The 20142-nt window shown below is 41.4% G+C and overlaps 1 protein-coding gene across 1 annotated transcript; it reads left to right on the top strand.

Annotated features, from left to right (window-relative positions):
• The first annotated feature begins 12162 nt into the window (after nt 1-12162).
• On the top strand, nt 12163-19916 carry LOC139730557 (uncharacterized). Its single transcript, XM_071641409.1, has 3 exons — nt 12163-12185; nt 16884-17102; nt 18174-19916. The coding sequence occupies exons 2-3, from the start codon at nt 16903-16905 to the stop codon at nt 18574-18576; spliced, it is 603 nt and encodes a 200-aa protein (XP_071497510.1). The 5' UTR covers nt 12163-12185; nt 16884-16902; the 3' UTR covers nt 18577-19916.
• The last annotated feature ends 226 nt before the right edge of the window (nt 19917-20142 follow it).

The raw sequence follows: 20142 nt of genomic DNA, 5'->3' as shown, positions 1-20142 counted from the left end.
CCACAGTGGTTATGTGTGCCAAATTTCAAGCTAAATGCTCACAGACTACGGGAGTTAGCCGAATCCACAATATTTCTGTTAGCTTTTCGGTAAAAAAAACTCGTTACCATGGCAACGCGTTGTTCATCACTGACGAATGATTAAGTTTACACATCCATATACTATAGTGGTCACATGTGCCAAATTTCAAGCCAAATGCTCAAAGATTGAGGGAGTTATCTGAATCCACAATATTTTCATTTGATTTTCATTCAAACTATGCCGTTACCATGGCAACACATTGATCACCAATGACGAAAGAGTAAGTACACACATCTACGTACCACAGTGGTCACATGTGCCAATTTTCGAGCCATATGCTTAAAAACTGAAGGAGTGAGATTTATCTACACATTTTTGTATGATTGGTTAAAAAAAAAAACTGCCGTTGCCATGGTAACAGATTTTTTAATGCACACACCAAAGATGTTTTGGCACAACTATATAGTACATTGATCACATATCCCAAATTCAAACTGAATTGTCACAAAACTGAGAGAGTAGTTCGATCCACAACATTTTGTAAGATTTTTATGAAAATCTGCCGTTGCCATGGCAACGCAGAATGAAATACTAATGAAAAAGGTGTCTTGCACATCGGCCTGTGGTAGCAGTCACACATGCCAAATTTGAAATTAATTGCTCAAAAAATGAGAAAGTTGTTCGATCCCCAAGATTTTAGGAAAATTTGCCGTTGCCATGGCAACGCATTATGCGATATTAACGAAAAAGGTGTCTTGCACATCTACCTTTGATAGCGGTCACACATGCCAAATTTGGGGTCAATTGCTCAAAAAATGAGAGAGGAGTTCGATCCACAAAATTTTGCAAGATTTCTTTAAAATTTGCCGTTGCCATGGCAACTCATTGTGCAATAATAACGAAAAAGGTGTCTTGCACATCTTCCTTAGATAGCGGTCACACATGCTAAATTTGGGGTAAATTGGTTACAAAATGAGAGAGTAGTTCGATCCACAAGTTTTTATGAAAATATGCCGTTGCCATGGCAACGCATTACACGATACTAACGAAAAAGGTGTCTTGCACATCTACCTTCGATAGTGGTCACACATGCCAAATTTGGGGTCAATTGCTCAAAAAATGAGAGAGGAGTTCGATCCACAAGATTTTGCAACGGACCGACCGCCCGACCGCCCGACCGACCGACCGACCGACCGACCGACCGACCGGCCACCCGACCTCAGAGTGATTCCTATATACCCCCCCTACACACTATGTGTGGGTGGGGGTATAATAAAGAACACATGAACTCTTTCCATCATACATGTAGCAGTCAATGGCCTTATCCTGTATATGGCTGTGCAAATTATATGGTAACACCCGAAGTTTGACTCCATTATTTTGTTGATTTTCTATTGAGAGTTATGCTTCCTGCATTTTACAGAATTGATCTGGATAAATGTCCTAAACACAGCAACAGAAGAAGTGTGGAAGGAAATAAAGACACACGGTATATGGTAATAAGAAGTCTATAGTAAAATTAAATATAAGTCAACATTATTGAGAGAGGAAAAATACCTGTATGGAGTTATTTTATTATTTGTTGTCTCTAGGTTCATGACAAATCATCTCACATACATGTGTCTTGTTTTATATTCGATGTGTATTCACAAAGTATTACCTAAGTTTTGACAAAGCTTTGTACCTTTCCAATTTGGTTTTGAGTCAGATTCTACAGAATTCAACTTTTTCAATTGATGTAAACAAGTCAGGAAAATCAGTCTTATAATTTGTAAGTCACTTTCAAGTCTACTATGGGACAGTTTTTAAATCATAAAACAAATGTGTAATTGCACTTTATAAATAGTACTTTGTCTCTACTTAGGAAGTCATTTTCATAGACTGGCCGTTGAAGAGACACGAAGGGAATATGTGTAAATGATATCATTACATCATTTGCATAACACAAATATGGGTGGGGGGGGGGGACATCAATAATTCTACTACAGAGATACATACCTCATTTTTTTGTGCCCGTCTACTGCTACAGAGCAGCAATGTTGACAAGAACGCGGTCACTATACACCCTAGGGCACAGAAGCTGTAAACTATACACAGCGTGTAGACAAAGTCTTTGAGAGTTGTCTCAATGGATCCACAGCTCTTCACATCTTTGAAGGTGTAGTGTTTGGTGTCATCTGTGGAGAGATTCAAAATACTGAGTAAACTTCCTGGAGATCAGTAAGAGTACAGAATGTCAATGAGAGTTGTGTCACTTGATCCAAAGCAAAAAATAAATAAATAAATAACTAAATTGAGGTGTAGTGTTCTGTGTCATCTGTCTTGAGAGTCACAAACAGAGTGAACTTCTGATGACTTGAATCCCATATCGTTGCTGGGGTGACAAGACCTTGTATCTGCAATTTTGGTGAAAATTACTTTTTTTGATTAATGGTCAAATAACGGGTTAAGTGACGTCCTGTCCAAATCCCAACTGTCTTACTCCAAAAATAAAGCCACCACGGCATGTCAAAGGAAAGGCTATCCCATTCGCCACAGTGCTTTGGCCGCCATGTTTTTTGGCTCTCCTGAACATTTGACATTTTGTAGATACGAGGTCTTGTCGCCTCAGCGACGATATAGTACTAGTATTAATTTTTCCCTACACATTACACCTTTGACAATTGACCTTCAATCAATCCAGTATAAATTCACTAATGATCCAGTTCATGGGATCACTGCATCAAGTACTGATACTGGTAACACCTTTACTCTGGAATTCTATGGCTTGCTAACTACCATCACACCAAGTCGTGGATCTATCATTTCAGTTTGAGAGAATGACACTGACCTCCTGGCACGATGACAGTGCTGTTGGTGCCCGCTCCTCCGAGCACATAGCACTGGCACTCTCCACTGGTTGCCCGCAGGACGCAGACGGAGAAGCTGCCCAGGAACGGGATGGACACCAGACCAGCGGTCACTGCATGGACGATGCACACTATCAGGTCAAGGACACTCAGTATGATGGAGGCACAAATCTGCAAAAACATAAAGCAACATGCATATAAATCTCTAATAGACTGTTTCTGTAATGCATTACAATACATGGTTTCTTTTCCTACACCCTAGCTACAAAGTACTTCATTCATCTGCTCCCATGCTCCAATAAAGTTCCTTAGGCAGGAATTCACTTAATTGTTGTTAGGCAGGGCAAATATCTGGCAAGCTATGTGGTTGTTAAGAGCAACATTTGTGAACAAAGCATGCATAGAATTGAATACTTACTAAAACAATGAAACAGTCTTATATTGCAAAACATTGCATGGGGTCTCAACCATCAATTAATGAAAGACTCACATGGTTTGTCATACTGCAATACAGAAGGCATGTTTATTATGATGTCACAATTTGAGAGTCACAGTAAAACATGTTACTCAACACAAAATGAAATGATATTCAGGGAATATTTTCACATTTGATGAGCAAAAAATAAAAAATAAAAAAAGATAAATATATAAATAAAGCTTCAGCTGAATTAAGGCGGCTAAATGTATTCTGGTTGAAGGTATTGTTTACATGCAGAAGAATTCTATCCAGTTTTAAGAGAGTGCTTCAGCTGTAAGGCACAAGCCTGCCACCCAAGTCTGAAAACCAACATGTTAGTCTGAAAATGGGATGCATGGATGGAAGAAATTGTGAAAATTGGCTACATGCTACTACTAGGTGCATATTGCTGTGCACTCCAAGCCCTACAAATGATTTCAGCATGACAAACAGTACATATGACTTGCTGGCCTCTACCGTTTATTTATCTTTTTTTTTTTTTTCAAACACAATATTAGGTCTTACAGTTCCTAGCAAAGCTGGCACATTATCAAATGACTACTGTGTAAGCATGGCAGAAAAAAGAGTTACTAATACATGCCATTATTCATACATACAATGCAAATGACTGGGTTTGTTGGGTTATCTCATTTAAAGATAATATAAAGTTTTGGTACCTCAAAAGTTTCCCTGAATTTCCTTGTCTTAGTTTGTGTTTCAGGTTAAAGTACCTTTCATATAACTAACACTGTGAAACTTACTCCCCCCCAAAGTGTTCTCATGTCTTAGTAATCATGCAATAATGGTTTCGTACCAGAGCCACTGCCGGCGGCAGGTAGTACACGTATTGTACGAAACCATTATTGCATGATAACTGCGACCAGCAGCATGCAGCCCCATACACATAGCTAACTGCGACCAGCAGCCCCATACGCATAGCTAAATGGGGCTTCGCATTGTAGCTTACAGGATCATGACAGATTTAGTATCGCGGGTAAATATCAACTTAAAATCCAAAAATTTCTCAATTTAAAGACTTACCAGTTAAGTTGAAGTATTGAAAACAGGCTTCGGGCAACGTTTGGTTTTGCCAATAGTCCCTTTCTGTTCGAATTGATGACTGAATGTGACTTGGTCGAGAGGACCTTGGGAGAGCTACACTGAATGGACGGCCAGCGCATGCGCACACAAACATCTTATCCGTTCATGGATTTGAAATTTGTTCGCATGTGATGTGTGCGTATGCGCTGGCCGTAGTAATCAGTGTATGTAGCTCTCCCAAGGTCCTCTCGACCGAGTCACATTCAGTCATCAATTCGAACAGAAAGGGACTATTGGCAGAACCAAACGTTGCCCAAAGCCTGTTTTCAATACTTCAACTTAATTGGTAAGTCTTCAAATTGAAGAATTTTTTGGATTTTAAGTTGATATTTATCCGCGATACTAAATCTGTCATGATCCTGAATGCTACAATGCGAAGCCCCATTACGCTATGCGTATGGGGCTGCTGGTCGCAGTTAATTGCATGATTACTAAGAAATGAGAGCACTTTGGGGCGAGTAAGTCTCACAGTGTTAGTTATATGAAAGGTACTTTAACCTGAAACACGGAAATTCAGGGAAACTTTTGAGGTACCAAAACTTTTTATTGTCTTTAAGAAAATTTTCTTGTTACTGTCTACTCGCATACATGTATAGATATATGTGTTAACTTTAAGCAGGACATTGAATATCATGCCCTGCTATTATTACAGTAACATAATCACCATGACATAAAAAAAGCCATTAAAAAAAAAGAATTAATCCTACACTATACAGCCCTGATGTACTCTACACAATTGCTTCACAACTAACCTCGCCGATATCACTTCACATTATACAATATGGCAAAGTTGACAGCGTAGTCGATGCTCCGTAAAGCTCTGTTTGTGTTTTGCATGAAGATTTAATTGAACTGTGTGTTTCAACTTCGCAAAACTTTTGAATAAATGGTGATCATTTTTTGTTTCCCACAGAGAAAGACCTGCATGATGTCCAACCTGCAAATTTCATTTTATTTTATCTTATTTATTTCATATAATTGTGTAGATCTACCCAAGTCAACTTACCAGAACTAAATGTCTCTTCTTCACCAGCAGCACAGAAATTGTGCCCAGAATGATGGTCTGCAAGAAATTTGGAGTCAAGAAACAATTTTCATCACAAGACACACATTTGGTCAGCCTGCTCATCCCTACAATTAAAGGTGCATAGTCCCGGTAGTGTAGAGGGCGCTGTTGATGATACTGCCGATCACCGTTAGCATTGATATGAAGATTACTGAAGTTGAGCTGTCATCAAGAGTAAAGTGCGTAGGTGTTGCTTAGTAACGTTGCCTTCGTTGTCTTCTCTGCGCATCGCGCAGTCTGTAGTAATGCCAGGGTGCGTGCATATGTGCTTGTTATTATGACATCACAAAAGAAGTTTGCTAAAGCTGTCATCCCCCTCAGCCGAATCATGAGCCGAACTGTGATCCGACCACTGACTACAGTGAATCGGACTTCTTCGGACTCGGGGAAGTGGGCCAAAGCGTAAGCGCTAAAGAAGAGTCGATAGCATAGGTCTCTATAGGAAACTTGCGCCGTGCGCCCGCGTACGCATTTGACTAAAACACTGGGACCATGCACCTTTAAACACACTAAAGAAAACAAGGAAGGGGATGAAGAAATGAAAAGAATATACCAAACCACAGCTCATTAGGAAATTCCTGGGAAAACATACCTCTGTATCATCCCTGACACATTGTACTTCCTACATTAAAAGAAATGAATTTGTGTTCTTGTATACTGCCATGCTGGGAAGCTGAATTTTTGATTTGTGATTACAGGGGATGGGGCGGATCAGATCATATCATTGTTTCTGTGCAAAACATCTGCAATTTTAAATTGAATTTTAATTCTTATTGACGCCTTCATTGTTTGGCAAATTAATCCCCGTTCTCATCTTTGAAGTGCTTATCAAAAGAAAGAACCATTAAATTAAAAAAAAAACTGTGGGCAGCATGGACAAATTGGGCATCTTGTTGAACAAAATTTTGATCCATTTGGTGGACAGCCCACAAGATATGGCTTTAGGGTGATTGAGTGAGATAATGACAATTACTAAAATCCCTTAATTGCACATGAAACACAGGATAAGTAAGGTTTTTCAATTTTTCTGAAGACTTTTAAATGCAGTTTGATTTGTAAACAACACAGGCTACACTGATAATCAATGACTTAAAGTCAAAGATATAAAACACCTGTTTCTTGACCCTGGCCTAATCTAGCATCAGTCATCGCCACAGCGCCACAGGAGGGGGGGGGGGGGGGGGCACTGCGAGAGGAGGAGATTGTTTTGGTTTTGGCATGGGCCATGTAGCTCCATGGTGCGTGTGTGTGTGTACGTGTGTGTGTGTGAGTGTAGACATTCAGCGTATGCAGACAGAGCATGCCTGTACTGTAGTGACCGGAACTATTGTCATTCCATTTTGCTCTCCCCTTCTCCCTCCCCCATCTCTCCCCCCTCGCTCTCCCCCCCCCCCCCCCCCCCCCCCCCCTCTCTCTCTCTCTCTCTCCCTCTCTCTCTCTCTCTCTATGATCCAGTCAGCAGGCTGATTGTAACCAGGGAGGTAGTCTCACCTCCCCGTTGTAACTCACTGCCAAATAGCACATTGTCAGCACCGGCAAACTGGCAATGCTCTCCTTCTTATTCCTGTATTTTCGTTATTTACGGGTCGATTTTTTTCGTTCGAAATGTAAAATGGATGACCATAGAATTTCTCAATAGAATATAACATTGAAAACTTTAGAAAGGATAGAGAAAATTGAGTTCACTTTGAATGGTCTGCCACAGGCAGATATCCTTATCATGCTCTTACGTAATACGACGCTGCTTTCTCAATGATCCAGTCAGCAGGCTGATTGTAACCAGGGAGGTAGTCTCACCTCCCCGTTGTAACTCACTGCCAAATAGCACATTGTCAGCACCGGCAAACTAGCAATGCTCTCCTTCTTATTCCTGTATTTTCGTTATTTACGGGTCAATTTTTTTTCGTTCGAAATGTAAAATGGATGACCATAGAATTTCTCAATAGAATATAAAATTGAAAACTTTAGAAAGGATAGAGAAAATTGAGTTCACTTTGAATGGTCTGCCACAGGCAGATATCCTTATCATGCTCTTACGTAATACGACAGCTGCTGGAGTCATCAAACCCTGGCTTGGCCTCCAGGCCAACTGTAATCTTTGGATGAGATTTAGTAGAAGACCTTTGAAAGTTAGGGGGCTTGGGGAAGACAGTAACAGCAGTCAAGACCAGCAGTCTAGTTAAGTATTGGTACTGTAAAACGAGGAATGTTCGCGAGCATTTTAATTTCGCGAATTTCGCGAGAGCCAAGATTCACAAAATTGAAATGCATGCGGAAGTTCTTGTCTACAATATATGTGCATTGAATGTTAGAGGCAACTCGCGAATATTTCATGCCGCAAAGAAGGCTGTCGGCTCCAATTCGCGAGAAAATTTCTTGCCTAGAAAATACCATTTTACAGTAGTTTATAGGAGAACCAAGAAATGATAGTGCGACTGCGCTACAGTGCTCTCTTTGCAATTCCACAAACTTTACTTATCAAACCAGTTAAGTTTAATACCATGAGAGCAGCCACGTAAGATGGGATGGGAGCTTCCACGAGGTACAGCGACGACGTGATGCCCCTGGCAACCAGGTAGATGATGAGAAGAACCAGACCCAGGAGTGAGACAAAGATCCCGCACACAGGAAGCACCAGCACATTGCTGGTGCAGCAGAACGTTTGCCGCGCCATCTGTGGATCAAATGAAAAAGCATAGATTCTACATCAAAACATGAAGTTGTATGAAAATAACATGCACATGATGGTGTAGGACAGTATGTGAACACTGAAGTGCTTCTTTCCATTTAATTAGTGACCACAATGTCGGGCTCTATCTAACGACACCTCTCTAGTAATAGTATACAGCATAGGTCCTACTTAAAATTCTACTTCTACTGATGTCTTGCTATGCTCGTCCAAGAAATGACAGAAGATTAGGTCTTAAATAGTATAGTGAGGTGCCCGCACCTCATCAGGGGCCCTATTTAAATACCGTTACCCTGTGTCAAATTGCAACAAGCGCACTGAACAAAAATGTATACCCAGCCCCAGGACTGTGTTCAGCACGCTTGAAACTTTGTAGGGTTTAATACCACAACCAAGCAAACTGAGCTGAAAACCGAACAATTTTTCATGAAAATCTTAAATTTATATTACAAATTACTTGTTATAAGTGTCAAATCATCACGGTCACCCGCACGCGTCTTTTACGTGCTTTGCCTATGGGAGCCGGGAGCATCACGGTCACCTGCACGCGTCGTTTAGGTGCTTTGTCGGTGGGAGCGCAGGGTGATCAGGTGCGGGCCCCTTCCTTTGCGCACAACTATTTTGCATTGTTCGCATTTGACGATGGTAGCTGCAAATTTCCGGTATCAATCAGTGAAATTGTGGTTCTATTGGAATCTTCAGCATTTTTCCTGTATGTGAGTGGGATTTCGTAGGATTTCAGTGACGAAATGTGATTTAAACATGCATAAACATTACCGTAGTTATGGGTAAACTCGGCCGCCAGCGCGCACAGTACAATTTTATGTACTGTACGCGCTGGAGGCCGACTTTACCCGCTAGGCCGAGTTTACCCATAACTATGGTAATTATATTTATAACAAGGTGCGGGTCACTCAACTATAGACACAGTATCTACCCGGGGACCGTTTCATGAAACTTTTTGTCAGTGATTTACACTGACAACTGTTAAAAGCTACTGAAATCCTTGCGTCTGATTGGCTGATAGCAACTTTGTCGGTGAAAACCTCCGACGAACTTGTTGATGAAATGCCCCCCTGGTACGGTATTTCATTAACAATATGTAGATTAGTAGCGTAAACGTTTATACATTGACTGACATCTCTTGATAAACAGAATCAGGATTCATGAACAGAGTTTACCCTTTGTTGCTGCAGTCGTTGCTGCAGTCGTTGCTGCAGTCGTAACTGTTGCACTGGCTGCTACTACACTAACGTTAGTTATGGTGTAGTGTACTGCAGTGGCGACATGTGTGGCAGTGGCTGCCGGCTGGTATGTATACTGTGACTGTTCATTCAATCGTCATTCATCGACAGTCGTTCGTAACACAGTTCCTCAGTCATGCTGCAATTTTGGCTCGGTAAAAACTACGAATACATGTTGTTTTCATGCCATTTCTTGCTCTGTCCGATTATGAAGACTAAATCCCATCGTCAAACACAACGACGCATTGTAGACTGAAGTTTGAAGTGACTTCAAGTTTGAATGGAAATCCCATGGCCCAGCGCATCGATGCGTCACTTGGTTGCTATTGCTTGGGCGTCCTTGTGTACGGTCTGTCGGTATCGCGGTTTCAATGGGGAAAACGCTCGTTGATCTTGAGGCTGCCTCGGCGAGGGCACATCAGACTCAGACTCAGAGGATATCGACGTTTCCCGATTCGACAAGGCCTTTCTCAGTCCCAGACAGATTATCGGAGACAAACACTCACAGCAGTACTTTATTCTTGGCCCTGCCAGAGTTCTTCTCTCTCAAAATGTAAGATCGCCATCGGTTACATCGTGCAGATTTTCGGCGTCAGCTAGCTAACGCTATGTTGTTGTTGTTGTTGTTTTGGTTTTAATGGCGTGCATGTATCACTCAATAATGAGTCAAGCTTATTCCACAGTGTAGTTGTGTTTACAGACGTTTCCTGTACGTGTCGCGCAGCTCTCCTTTACAAGTCGCAGTTGAAGGCGCATTGCATTTAGATGAAAGATTGTCTCATATCAAATCACCACAATCATGTACATGTACATCTGTAGGATACCTACTAGTACTAGTTATGCGACGTACCTACCATCCTTAAAAAAAAAAAAAAAACTTTTTTGTTGTTGTTGCAGGCAGATCGTATAACATATGCCTCTTCCTTTATAAATTCGCATCAATAGATTTATATTCAAGTGGTTATTTTCAGGAACAAAGAGAAAAATATGTGTGGGGTATGAAAACCGTGTGTGTGGTATAAAATTTTATATTCATGAGCACTGTACCTCATTTTGATGAATTCTTGATTCTGAATTGGTCAATGGTGTAGTCACTAGTTTTCGCTATCATACTACCCAGTAGTCAGCTGGCCGTTAAGATGCGCGTCAGTAGTAGGCCTATAGGTCTATTGTAAGCGCGTATTTCTTGCTTGCACATTGAGAAATAATTATTATATTCAGTATTTCATGTATGTGCCCTACATGTATATAATGTAATTTCTCTGACCGGTAGCACAATTTGAGTTTCAATGCCTTACTTTAGCATAAAGTATACCTCTAGAATAATGCGGATGTGGTATATAAAACAAATATTGACTGCTTCTTTTGGGCTAAAGTTAAAACTATACTTGCCTTTTAGGCAAGTTCTCAACAGTGCTGTCCCTCGACTTCATCTCGGGCCATAGCACTGTTGAGAAAATCACCTCAGGGCAAAAAGTTTTACCTGTGCCCCTCGGAGCAGCAGTCGATAATTACAGGGGCGGATCCAGGAATTCCATAAAGAGGGGGCGCAAGCAATATTTCTGGTGCTACTTCATTTCATTTTTTCTTTTTATTTCTTTTGTTTTAACAAAAAAATAAAGAGGGGGCGCTGCAGGAAAACTTGACAAATGAGTGAAGAGATATTGGCTTAGATATAGCAAAGTGAAAACAAATAAACTGTCAGCAATATTGTTGCATTTATTCCAAATTTTCTGAGACTTATACATCACTTCATCAACGCCGTCAGGGCTTATGTTATCTCACATATTCTACCCCTTACATACCTCTACTTCTCTGCGTTACTAATACGATTAACAAAAGATAGATCATCGGGAAACATGCAAGTTATGCTGGGTTAAGGGGGAAGGCACATTCGAATGTCTTTTGTCAATCATCTCGGTACTTCAGCAATGATTGACAGATGATGTCACAGTCAGAATTTGGCTTCGGAAGCTGTTGTTGCTTTTTGTTTGGTTGGGTTTTTTTTTTTTTGGACGTATCCAAGTAATCTGAAGAAAAATTTTAGAAATGTTATCATAAGATATGACGCACATGATCAAGATCTAGATATCTTTTGGCCACATAACTGATGATCAGAGTATCATGAATCAAAATAATGTCACCATGCAATTCCACTGCATAGATCCTTTAAGCTTTAAATAAGATATGATGGCATAACATTAATTATAAACGGCACTATTTTGGCTGCATATTGTAAATTCACAAAGAAGTGAAATTCAAAATGCTATGGAGGAATGAAAAATGATAGGAAATGAAAGACAAACCTGCATAATGGTAAGATGTTTAAAAAGAATCCATTAATATTTTTGACCAGTAATAAAGAAATTTGCTATCAAAGCGAATGGAAACAAAATCACTTGTAGATAAACATTAATAATATTATGTTCATCTTTATGATGACGGCTGAAAGATGATGTGAAAATTATTGTGTATGCAATCCATGCCATCATCACCTTTGGGCGTCGTTGAATTGCTGTAGATCTAGCGCCAGCTATTGGATAAAAGCGGAGTCGCAGTGTGCTGCCATCTACGCCGCCACCAAGTGAATTTGACGGATCGAAAAAGCCTAGCCTGTGTGCATGTGTGTGTGTGTGTGTGTGTACAATCCGGCGATGCGTTGGACGTGCATATGCGCATGGTGTGGATTTCTAGCTACTGTCTGATCTGTCGCCTGTAACTCAAACTGGAGCGTGCCTTGTCCGACGTGAAATAGTATGTAAGTAACTATTGTTGTTACCATACAACTCATTTTTTTTAAACGAATTTTCGAACACTTGCTGTTGTTGGGGTTTCTCCAGTATGATTGCCCATTTATGCACAATCTTTCCTTAAGAATTCTTATCATGAGGCATGTCGTGAGAGGAGATCGGAGACCTCTTTTGTGCACCGGCTGTACTTTATAGCATTGGCTTTTCACGTAGCACGTGTAACGTGTTAGACTGTGTAAATGAGGTATGTGCAACATGCATGCTCCTTGCTACACATGTAGACCTTCTACAGGCAGATAAAAATCATTAAGAGTCCACTCACAATCGGGATCCATAACTCGGCTACTGACCGAGTAGCAAGTGTATGATTTCTACTCAACTTTCAAGTGTCTATTTGTATGACTGTGTGTAATTTCATTATCATCATGATCATTATTCATGGTAACAGAGACTCCAACCCCAAGCACCTTCTGATCTGGAGATTCTCCCGCCCGAAACCCCTAGCAAACGGTAGACTCCAAGTTGATGTGTGCAAAGCGCGAAGTTCCTAGGATTCTAGATGTTCTCTGGTGCTATCTAAGGCTTATTTTTTCAACATACGATAAAAATAAGTAAGAAAGCCTTTCCACCGGGAGACACAGTGCCAGGGCGGGAGAAATCAAATCTCAAACGGGAGAACGGGAGATTGTGCAAAAATGGGTTTTCGGCGGGAGTTCTCCCGTCGAAAACGGGAGAGTTGGAGTCTCTGTGGTAACAAAAAAAAAGGCAGTGTTATGATGAGTGTAGATCTATATCTAGACAACCACACACGTGTGTCTTTACCATCCAGCCACACGAGTGTGGTTGTAGCCATGGCCTGAGTCACTCGATACAGCCACACTCGTGTGTAATGTACATATCCACACACACGGAGAAGCTGTATATTCCGTAGTGGGGGAACACGCTGTGTGTGGCCACATCAGTACGCGATATCAGTCCAGGAAACCCGCTCATGAGTGATTAGTTTGCTAAGAAACTGTAGTGTAGTACCCACTTACTCTATCAGTGTCGAATAGTAATTTGGAATATATGCACAAGATCAGGTTAGTACTGATTTTATTTTTCTCGTTACGAATTTGTGTAAAAAGATGTCAGACTTCAGCTTCACGAGGCTGATTCGCGCGCGGAGAGGTGAGAGCCGCAGAAAAAAAGCACCGAAAATATTTAGTCCGATCAGGCCGCCAGGTGCGGCCGTCTTGCATTGTGCGAACACGCTGGCGCCCGTGTTTTGATGGGCGCTCTGCATCGGTTGATTAAAACTTGATTTTTGAAGAAAAAAACGGACAGGATTTTTTTTCTTCTTTTCATCATGGATATTGGACATGTGTGTGTAACAAAAAAATCACCGTGCAAAGTTATACGTCAGATGTGAGATGAATAAGAAGTGAATAGGGGGCCTCTTGAGGCCTTCCCCCGGGGGCCTCATGAGGCGTACGGGGGGTCCTCATGAGGCGGGGCAGTCCTCGTACGGGGGAGCAGTCCTCATGAGCGGGTTTCCCGGACTGATATGATGACTGATGTACCACCCCAAAGCGATGAATGTACCTCCTACTAGATTAACCTCATTTAATAAATCTAGACAAATTCACTTTTTTCATTTTAAACTTTATTCTCATTTTCTTTATTTGATAATAATAATGAATTTAAATAAATTTAAATAATGAATTTAAAATCAATATTTTGGGACTTTGATTTACGATTGATTATGCATCGCGTCGTTCTTCGTTCGGGTACTCGCAAATTGCGCAGCTAGCTAGGAGCAGCGCCGCGAGCCTTGCGCTCAGAGCTGCGCGATCAACATCACAACACGTGCATTTTCTCTGCCGCGTACACAGGCAGCCGGCGCGCGGGTCCCTGCTGGGGCGGGCGGCACAACTGCGCTGGCTGCAGCTAGCTGCGCTGAGCGATCGCTAGCACCCGAAGTCACGATGTAGGGCCTACCACCAGCAGTCTAGCGATGTCAATCCGAAGTCCCCAAATTTAGCGGCAGTTGTAACATTGCTATTTATTCTAAACCCATTGTATCACGCAAATACGATGAAAATGGAGCGAAAAATATATTTGTAAGAAAACAATATTAGAAGGTATGAAAATGAGGTTAGGTACTTTCATCGCTTTGCCTTTGCGAGCAAGCTAGTCTGCTGGTTGTGTGGTGTTCATGTGCTTGACACGCATGGCGATCAGCTTCTCCAGCCGTGTGTGTGGATATGTACAGTTGTACATTTAATACACACGAGTGTGGCTGTATCCAGCGACTTGGGCCATGGCTACAACCACACTCGTGTGGCTGGATGGTAAAGACACACGCATGTGGTTGTATACACTGCCAAAAAAAGAAAGTATAAGTAGACTGTCTAACGTAGTCGTTAGCTCTAACGTTCGATCTAGGAATAGGATGTACATAGATAACTGCGACCAGCAGCCCCATACAGCTGTACGCATAGCGTAATGGGGCTGCGGACTGTAGCATTCAGGATCATGACAGGGTACTAGTAGAATCGCGGATAAATATCAACTTAAAATCGAAAAATTTCTTCAATTTGAAGACTTACCAGTGAAGTTGAAGTATTGACAACAGGCTTCGGGCAACGTTTGGTTCTGCCAATAGTCCCTTTCTGTTCGAATTGATGACTTATATGTAATGTGACTCGGTCGAGAGGAACCTAGGAGAGCTACACTGAATTGACGGCCAGCGCATGTGCACACAGACATCTTATCCGGTCAATGGATTTGAAATTTGTGTATATGTGATGTGTGGGCATGCGCTGGCCATCAATTCAGTGTAGCTCTCCCAGGTTCCTCTTTACTGAGTCACATTAAGTCATCAATTCGAACAGAAAGGGACTATTGGCAGAACCAAACGTTGCCCGAAGCCTGTTGTCAATACTTCAACTTCACTGGTAAGTCTTCAAATTGAAGAAATTTTTCGATTTTAAGCTAATATTTATCCGCGATACTACCCTGTCATGATCGTGAATGCTACAGTCCGCAGCCCCATTACACTATGCGTATGGGGCTGCTGGTCGCAGTAAGGATGTAGAGAGAGTGTCAGCTACTCAGAGTTGGGATTGCAGTGTCAGTGACATCACAATCACATCATCTCATATAGCCTCTAGGGAAGCTGAATCTGAAACAAGGCCAGGCGGGGGGACAGCCATTTTGCAAACTAACCCACAGTAACACATTATATAGATTCTAGTATTCAATGTAATTTTAGATTCATTGGAATTGTAGCTGTGCATAGCCTCTAAATACAAACCCTTGGACTGCTGAATTTGAATATTATTGGCAATTTGTTTCACTCACAATTTACTGTAAAAGTCTAAGCGATGAATGTTCGCGTACACTTTAACTTTGCAAATTTTGTGAGAGCCAAGATTCGCGAAATTAAAATGCATGCAAAAGTTCTTGTTTACACTAGCGAGTAAAACCACAAGTTTTTGGCCACCTACCAGAACCTGGACACTAATATCACTAGCTCACAAGCCAGCAAATTCTGTTGCCACAACAAACGCATATGATAACATCATTTTACATTCTGGCACTGTCGTTCACAACAGGAAAGTCCCTTACTCACCTCCAAAAATCCATCCAAAATCCCATATTTCGCCGTTAAAAACACAGAATCGGCGCAACTTTACCAAAACGCACGTGAATAAAGTCCAATGTTAAGAATTGGGTTCGCCCAAAAAGTGCTAAAAATCAAGAAAAACACCGTTCTGTTGCGAGATTTTTTGCTAAATCGCAATCTCAGAGTGTGATGGTATCCGCCAAAACACAAAAGAAAAACAAAATCTCTGTATGTGCCGATGCAGTGACGAAACGTACGGGGGTTGAATGCAAGTGCCGACTCGCCAGAATTCGGACACCAATGGGCGCTTCAATGTCCCCGATGCAACCTTGTGCCAACAAGGTATGGCGCGGCACATTTTCCAACAGCCTTTTATGCGCAATGACATTGATCATAGAGCATGTCTGAATTCTGGAGGGGCCAGACGGATTCTGGTGGATTATCAAGGTGATACATACATGTATAGGGATTTTGTGAAATTCTATGATGCATTTAACAAAATCAACATTGAGATACATACAGTGAATTGTTGTAGATGTGATTTTGTATGTATTATTGTAGTTGAATCAAATACATCTTGTATTGCAGAAAGCTGAAGTGCCTGAAAACTGGTGGTTTGACTCTTTATGCATTGGATGCCAGTGGCAATATGTGAAAATTTCATGCCGTGAAAAAGGCCATAAGCTCCAATTTCAGTCCGGGAAATCCACTCATGAGGTGGGCTCCATCTCACAAGGCACTCTCCCCATCTTGAGCACCTCTATATACAGACATCTAATGCTATTGGCATGGTACTTCCTGTAACTTGTACACTGCATGCCCATACAGTATGTGGAGGATTTTTGTTACTTTTTTTTAACCCTTGCTTGAAAGAAGAGACTTACACATACAATGTGTAGAAATGGATCATTCCCAATACAAATCACTTATCCTGTAACCACATAGTGTAACTGTGATGTTTACAGTGTATACTTGTATACCTTTGTGAATGATAAATGGCAGATATATTACGGCAAGGTGTCTATTTTGTGAAGACATTTACAATGTAATGTTGTATGTTTTCTCACTTATCGTGAATCTGATTTCGGATGTCCAGAACACCCAAATCCTCAAAGATGACAGAAGCAGAGACGACAGAGACCCCCAAGGCCGGCGCAGAGCCCGTCAGCGAAGAAGTGCTCGCCAACTACGAGGCGCTCTTTGCGGGCCGATTCTCTGACGCGGATGACGTGTTCCAGGAGTACATGAACAAGGGAGCCCGGGTGCCGCCTGTCTTGAACCACTATGTGGTGATGAAACCAAGGCTGAACAACAGGTGGGTGCATGAATTCACCCCTCACTAACTCATGTAATGTAGGATGCAACACATCTGCATGCCTGCTTGTTCGGGGTAACTGATATTCAATGTTGAGCAAGTAAAAATGAATGGGTAGTTGCTTGTTCAATATATTGAACACTTGCGGAAATGTTTGTTTTCTGTCCAAGTCTGAGTGTCAACGGGTTATTAGTAAGGGTTGATTGTACAATAAACCAGTTCACAGTTACCATCTGAGCATGTGCAGATATAGGTCATTGCAGACCTCTTGAAATTGACTTGTAACTGAGATATATAATTTGAAAACTGGATAGGTCTTCATGGAAACTATGTAATGAGTACTCATGTATGAACCAGGTGAATGGTTTTCTTTTCAACCAAAAAACAAAAGACTTTCATGCAGCACTTGCATGTAAATTACCATCTTTGCTTGGCTGTTTTCAAGTGCTCTTAAAAGATAAGTCCATGTTCTGTAAAGTCTGTGGTTCCAGAGGTCATTGCAGACGAGCGCCAACTGTGAATTGGCTTATTGATCTGCATAATAAACACATTCCACAGACCAACTTGCCTGCTTGCCAGGGCAATTTATATTTCTTGTTGCACAAGTAAAGTGAATAAGCACTTGCTTGATTTAAAGTATGAGGCCTTTGATCCAAAGCCCTTTCAGGCACGCTAGAGAGAGATATTTTGTAATGATATGATGAAGGAATATTTCACCTTCCTATAAGCAGCCTTTCAGAACAGATTTTGACTGAGTTGTATTATTTAAATGGGTGAATTCTGTGTATGATAATTTAAGCAAAGTTTTCCAAAGTACCCATGACTTAGATGAACTTGCATGGCACTTCCATCAAGAGGCTTCTAGTTTTGGAACCATTGTACTTTATCACAAAGAAAGTCACTTTTAACCTGATACTACTTTTGAGCTGATTTTGTTATGTTTATGTGGTATGGAGAAAGTGTCAAACCCGCTTTAAGTATATTGAGCTAGCCATTGCATGTTAATGACTTGAGACAAGACAAGAGATGGATGTATAGTGGAAGTTGTAATGCTTCTGTATCGTTTTGCAGACCCTTCCAGCGCGGTGGTCCCAACAACAGGCGGGGAATGAAGCGTTCATTCGACGGGCGAGACGACTGGTATGGCAACAACGGCAGACAGCGGTGGCAGCAGGAGAACTTCAACAGGCAACGCGGCGGCGGAGGATGGGGAGGAGGCGGCTACAACAGGGGCGGCTACGGGGGCGGCTACCACCAGGGCGGCTACGGCGGTGGTGGCTACAACCAGGGATACGGCAATCAAGGCTACGGTAACCAGGGCTATGGCGGAGGTCCCGGTGGATTCAGGGGGGGTCGGGGAGGCTTCAGAGGGGGCTACCGAGGGGGATACCAGCAGGACAACTGGAACAGAAGGGGCAGCGGGAAGTTCTCACCCAGAGGCGGGGGACCTCAGAGGAAGTGGGAGGATTATTAGGTTTATGTCTGTTTTGAAGTGGAGAGAGAAAGAGAGTGTGTGTAGTAATGTCAAGTAATCATGAGTGACATGTCTGACCTCGTGAGTTGCTTCCATCCCCATCTGGTTGCCCATCAACAGCAATAGCAACAGCTACAACATCAGCAACAACGACAACCGTCAATATCAGTAAAGGTTTTGTCAGTTTTTCAACCTCACTCATTCATCCCAAAGTATGCAATTTAAATGTGCGAATTTGGTTTTCTCCATTTGCTCGAGGGCACGCATTGCCCTGCTATTTCAAGCACACTGTGTCTGTCCAAATGAGTTTGATTAATGTACCTTATGAATTTCCTGCTAAAATCTCCTAAATCTTGTAGCTGTTAATGATGTAAGGAACTGTATAGTGATATATTAATCTAACCTCATATTGAGTGTTTGCAAAAATCCATACTCTTTGGAAGGAAACGGCCAGAGATTATTGCAAGCAACTTTTTAAGCCATGTATGTGATGTATTTATTCAGTAATTCATAGCAGTGTTCATGTCGTAACATTTTAACTGACACATATGTCAAGTGAAGTCAATCATGTAATGTGTACAATATTTCTCCTCCTTGTGTGTTGGCGTCCTTATTTCTGTTTCTTTTCTTTTTGTTGCTGTTAGTTTTGGATACAATATTATAAGGCCTTAGTCATGATGCAAAAATTCACAGGGATTGAGTCTGCTAGCTCATCAGCTGGTGAATTAACAGTGTATAGAAAGGGACGAAAAAGGACGAAATGTGCCATGTTGCTAACTTTTCTCAAGAGAGCCAAATATTTGTCCTGATTTTTTGGCTTCGAGAGCATCCTCCTCTAGACGCACACTGCCTTAAGTGAAAGTGAATTGAACATACTTTCCATTGCAAGAAGGTAGACACACCAGCACAACTCTCTTCGATGAAGTTGATTTTTTGATAGAATAGAACTTGACTCTGCGCTATAACCCTAAGCCATCTTATCTGGCAAGTCCAGCACTTCACTTATGGCAACCTTGCTGTCAAATGTATATACTGCAACTAGCTGGTGAATACCACTTCTTTGATTCAAGTAGCTGGGAATTTTACATGAGCATATGTGCAGAAAGTAAAACCAATCACGAAATCAATATTGATGTTTGGCATTATGAGGGGATGTCTTTTGTATGTGTTTAAGATTAAACAAGCAGTCTTATTTTTCAGATTTTTCTATGTCTTAGTCTCACTGCTCCTACCATGCACTGTGAACATTTAGGATTTACAGCCAAACACATTGTAATGAGGCCACATTCCTGTAACATGATTTTTTTTTTCTATGTTGCAAGGTGTAAAGTTGATAATTAAAGCCCAGTTTTGAATATTATGTTTTAGTTTAAGCTTATGTATTATTTATTTCTCTTTTAAGATTAGCTAATGTGTGATGAGTGACCTGTGGGATGATGTGTGTTTATTCAGGATTTGATTTGGTTTTGAATTTATTAATTTTATGTGACAGCTAATGAAGCATTGAATACTTGAAAGCAAGCAATCACCGGGCCAGTAGTTTTAAAGGAAAATCCAAACGATTTT

This window comes from Diadema antillarum, unplaced genomic scaffold (genome assembly GCF_040938485.1).
Source record: "Diadema antillarum isolate AM-2024a unplaced genomic scaffold, OU_Dant_1.0 seq00000321_RagTag, whole genome shotgun sequence".
Classification (NCBI taxonomy): domain Eukaryota; kingdom Metazoa; phylum Echinodermata; class Echinoidea; order Diadematoida; family Diadematidae; genus Diadema; species Diadema antillarum.
The sequence above is the reverse complement of the archived record's forward strand: the minus strand, read 5'-3'. Positions and strand labels throughout refer to the sequence as shown.

Excerpts from the sequence above, each read along its gene's own strand:
- LOC139730557 (XM_071641409.1), top strand. The coding sequence starts at position 16,903 with ATGACAGAAGCAGAGACGACAGAGACCCCCAAGGCCGGCGCAGAGCCC. Across the intron at positions 17,103-18,173 it reads AAACCAAGGCTGAACAACAG|ACCCTTCCAGCGCGGTGGTC; the intron begins GTGGGTGCATGA and ends ATCGTTTTGCAG.